This window comes from Cannabis sativa, unplaced genomic scaffold (genome assembly GCF_029168945.1).
Source record: "Cannabis sativa cultivar Pink pepper isolate KNU-18-1 unplaced genomic scaffold, ASM2916894v1 Contig3, whole genome shotgun sequence".
Classification (NCBI taxonomy): Eukaryota; Viridiplantae; Streptophyta; class Magnoliopsida; order Rosales; family Cannabaceae; genus Cannabis; species Cannabis sativa.
In genome coordinates this window covers 1,197,954-1,202,349 of record NW_026870039.1, presented here as the reverse complement: position 1 = coordinate 1,202,349, position 4,396 = coordinate 1,197,954, and the positions used below count along the sequence as shown (strand labels likewise).

General features: G+C 31.7%; 1 protein-coding gene across 1 annotated transcript; it reads right to left on the bottom strand.

Moving 5' to 3' along the window:
- Positions 1 to 1,401: 1,401 nt before the first annotated feature.
- LOC133033235 (uncharacterized) lies at positions 1,402 to 3,907 on the bottom strand. Its single transcript, XM_061107906.1, has 2 exons — positions 2,108 to 3,907; positions 1,402 to 1,840 (listed from the first exon to the last, which is right to left on the bottom strand). Exon 1 carries the CDS (start codon positions 3,568 to 3,570, stop codon positions 3,034 to 3,036), a length of 537 nt encoding a protein of 178 aa, XP_060963889.1. The 5' UTR covers positions 3,571 to 3,907; the 3' UTR covers positions 1,402 to 1,840; positions 2,108 to 3,033.
- Positions 3,908 to 4,396: the final 489 nt, after the last annotated feature.

Sequence of the window (4,396 nt, the reverse complement as noted above, 5' to 3'; positions counted from 1 at the left end):
TCGAGCTTAGCAAATAGAAATAAATGGATGAGCTCTTGTTTAACTGACTAATTATTAGATCACTAAACACCATTTACAGGTAGCTAAGTGTTTTAAGCGGCAAAATACATTGAGGGGTGAGAACGGTAAAGAAATCCCATCTCGATGTAGATCATCTATATAGAGGATCTTTAAATCACAATAAGATTATAACAATGGTTAAATGAGATAGCATATTGATATCGTGAAACATATAATATGCTCTATATAAGTCTGAGAGTGCAATTCTAAGTTCTAAGAGTGGATTCAACGAAGAATTAATAAGTAGGAATTTACTTGGTAAATTTGGTTCACTTATTGGAAGCTCAGCATATAGATCCATGGTCCCCATTCTAGTTGAGAATATTCTGCTTGTAAGACTCATTAATTGATTCGTGATTGATCAATTATAATTCTAAAGTTAGACTATGTCTAATTTTATGAATTTTCACTAAGCAGGGGTGAAATTGTAAAGAAAAGAGTTTCTAGGTTTATTTATTTATTAATGGACTTTATATGTCTAATTAATAATTAAATTAAATGACAATATTATTTAATAATCTATTTTAGTTATTAAATAATTAGTTTGGCATTTAAAAGGTTAGAATTGGAAAATTAGCGTTTTTGAGAAAATAGAGAATTAAATTTGATAAAACTGCAAAATCAAGTGGGGCCCACTACTACACCTTGGCCGGCCACTTAATGAGGTTTTTCAAATTGATTTTTTCATTATTTTAATGCCAAATAATTCTTAATCTAAACCTAGTAGTTGCCTATAAATAGAAAGTGATGGCTCAGTCAAATCACAAGTTTTCACAAGCCTTTCTGACAGAAATTTCTCTCTTCAGAAAAACTGAGCCTTCCCCACTTTCTATACCTGGCCGAAATCCCTCTTCTCTTTTTCCCTTCATCAATTTCGAACCCTAGTGAGAGAGTAAGTGCCCACACACAGCAAGCAGTAACTCAATCATAGATTGGAAGACTGTGAAGGATCAAACTTGAAGAAGATGGACATTCAGGCTCAGATCTTGATTATACTCTGCTACAGAAAGGATACAAGGATTAGAGATCTGAGCGGAAGGAGACATTAATTCCGCTGCATCAATGTAAGGTTTTCTTAACTTTATATGTGTTTAATTTATCGTTTTAGAAAGTTCGTATTTAGGGTGTTTAAACAACATACTTGTGAGTAGATCTAAGATTCTGGTAAAATAAATTCCAACAGTTTTTTGGTTTTTTTCCTGGTTGCTTATTTTTTGTTTTGCCTTTTAGTTGTTGCTTGCAATGTATTTATTTAGTTGTTCAAATTTGTTGTTTATGTTTTTTTTTTCCCTCTTTTAGGTCCATACTAAGAGCTCAGAAAAGTATGACGACTTTGACTTACCCAAAAAAAATCCTTCTAAGGTGTCTTTTTTGTGTTTTTTTATAGTACATTTCTACTTTTCCCTTTTCTATTGTTTCATGTCATTTGTCAGTGATGATAATCAATTTTGTGTTGTCGACTTCTTTTTCTTCTTCCTGGTTGTTTTCAAGCTGTTGTACCATTTCTGCAGCCACAAGCTTTGCGTAGTCGGTGAAGTCGAAATATTCATTTACTCCTGTAGTTTTTTTTTGTGTTGTTTTTTGGTTGTTGGATGGTTGTCTCTGATGTCACAGTCCCTGTCTCTAGAAAAAATGCATCATCTTGAATTGTGTGTGCAAATAGTTGTTGCTTGGAAGTTGTTCCTGGGTTGTTTCCAGGTTGCTGCAAATCTTCCTGTGCTGAGTTGTTGTCATATACTGCCATCATCATATTTTTATCTGTGAAATCACTATTAAACAACTATTTTGAAGCATATGTTAGTTAATAAGGATAAATTCAACATTTCTTGTTTGGAGATCCCGAACAACTGTTTACAGATTCAAATCCTGTAGCATCTAATTATATGCATTAATATTTTTTTTTGATGCAATTTGTTGTTGTTTTTTTGTTCAGGTTTATAAAATTTCCTGATCATTTCAATTTTTTCATGTTTTCCTCAATTTATAACACATTCTCAATTATGTAGAATAAAAAAATAGGAAGAGGTTCATGAAGAAATTGTATTACCTTCAATTCTTTCTTTGATTCGATTATGGGTGAGTTTCAATGATTTCTCAATGTCCTTCTCTTCGATTCCTCTCTTCTGAACTCGTTGGGTTTTTGATTGTAGGTCGTTTTTGCATTTTTTGTACAGCAATGGAGGTTGAATACCTTTTTATTTTTTTTTTCCTATATGGATTTTTTGGATTTTTATTGGTTTTTCGTTGAGATCTACATCTTGTTCAGATCTGATTTCCTTGGTTTTTGAAAAAAAATGGTGGAGATTTGGTTGTTTGGGGTTTCTCGGCTGGGTCACGAAGAAGGAGGTCTCTCCTCCATTTTTTGTGGTTGGCCGGTATTTTTGTAAATAGAAAGTTTTGTTTTCTATTTATGTTGATTTTTCCTTTTTAGGTTATAAATGTAAATTGCTGTTTATTATAGAAAAAATCCCATAAATGTATAGATATTTAAATTTCCCAATAAATATGCATTAATTGATTAATTGTCATTATTCTTGTGTTGTCTGCAATTCGATTCACCTGCAATCTAAGCAATCTTCTGCTATAGAAAACAAAAAAAGCAATCTTCTGTTCTGTGCTGGCCGAGTTATAAATATAATTTCTAAGCTGAGTTTCTAAGGCCCCAATTCTGGACCGTTCTTGTCACTTCCGTTTAGTAAACTTATAAAAACATAGAAAACCAGAAATTCCATACAATTCATTCGTTTCGATTCCCAATTTATATAATATAGATTCATTGATTGCATTTATTACTCCTTCCATAGCAGATATTTCAACAATTTTTGTCACCATCTTCTTCATTATAATTCAATGTCGAGCTAATTATATATATATATAATATTCAAGAAACTGACTGAAATTGCAGATTTTACCTTTAAGCTTACATACTTAATTGAAACTAAAAGTTACACGATACAGAGTCTTAATCTTAAGCTACAGGGAAAGATTAAGGTTCAAACCATTGATGAATTGAGATTTGCGACGAGGATGAGATTGATCGTTAGGAATATTACTAGTGTTGTTATTGGGCGTTGAAAAAACTGAAGGAATTCCTCGAAATTCGAGTCCAGAAATGAAATCTTCTCTCACAAACGAAGGTATCCAACTGGTTTTGCCACTATTAATGTCGTTATCATCATAAAACTGCTTCCTCTTCTTCGTCTGCGCAATCGTATTCCTCTCATTCATCTTGATTTCTTGATTACTATTATCATCATTATTACTCATAACATTTACACCTTTTCTCAACCGATTTCGAGCTTCTTTAAAACTCGTAATCAACTCAAAAAACTTATCAATTTTACCTTCATCATCGTCATTATCATTATCGTTTTCGCAATCAACTTCTTCTTGCTCATCTCGCTGACAATCATTATGGTCATCACAAGACACTGTCTTGGCCTTCTTCTTCTTAATAGTCTCCATTACATCTCTGTCATCAGTCGTTTGAGGACAACTCTGATGATCCATTATTAATTATGAGTTTGTATTTTCTCGATGGCTTTTCTGGGATGTTGAAAAGAGTATTATTATTTTTCTTTTTTTGAGAAGAAATGCTTAGAAGAGTATTTATATTTATATAGTGGGTGTGTTTTGAATTGGAATCGTGAAATGACGAAAATGGGCATAGGGGTACCAAAACGACGGCTGGATTTGGAGGTATTGGAGTAGAAGGGGTCAAATGGGGTATGAAGGTAATTGAAGAAGGGGATGGCTTCACAGCTGAGATATGTGATGACGGGAGAGGGGATGAGATCATGGGGTTGACGTGGGTGAATGGGTAGAGATTCTACGATTGAAACGTTTTTCCTTAGTTTGAATTTGGTACTACTAAGGGGACCAACGCATTTATCACCGAACATGGCCTCTTAGACAATATCCTATCATCATATCATTTAAAAGTAAGTTAATTAGGATTTTTGTTTTCCTTAAATTTTGACATAAATTAAATCATATCATATTCCTTTTTTAATTTTTTTGACGGTTAAAAATTCTATCTGAACTATTGAGATTATAAAATTTAAGGAATTTTGTTCAATTCCATTTAATTTTACTAATTTAGTGATTATTTATGTACTAAATCATACTACTCATACTTTAACTTTCATACATATTAGACTTTTCTTACTAAAATTGGTCGATGTATTATATCGTATTGTATTGTATAGTATTATATTGTATTGTATTTTATGCAATATTCTTATATAAAATTGTATATAATATTAACTTTTATGAACACCTAAATATATAATATTTTAGTATAAATTAAAGTTTAACATAAAAATGTAATATATAA

What these genes read in the sequence shown, in the direction of transcription:
- LOC133033235 (XM_061107906.1), bottom strand. Translation starts at nt 3,570, where the DNA reads ATGGATCATCAGAGTTGTCCTCAAACGACTGATGACAGAGATGTAATG.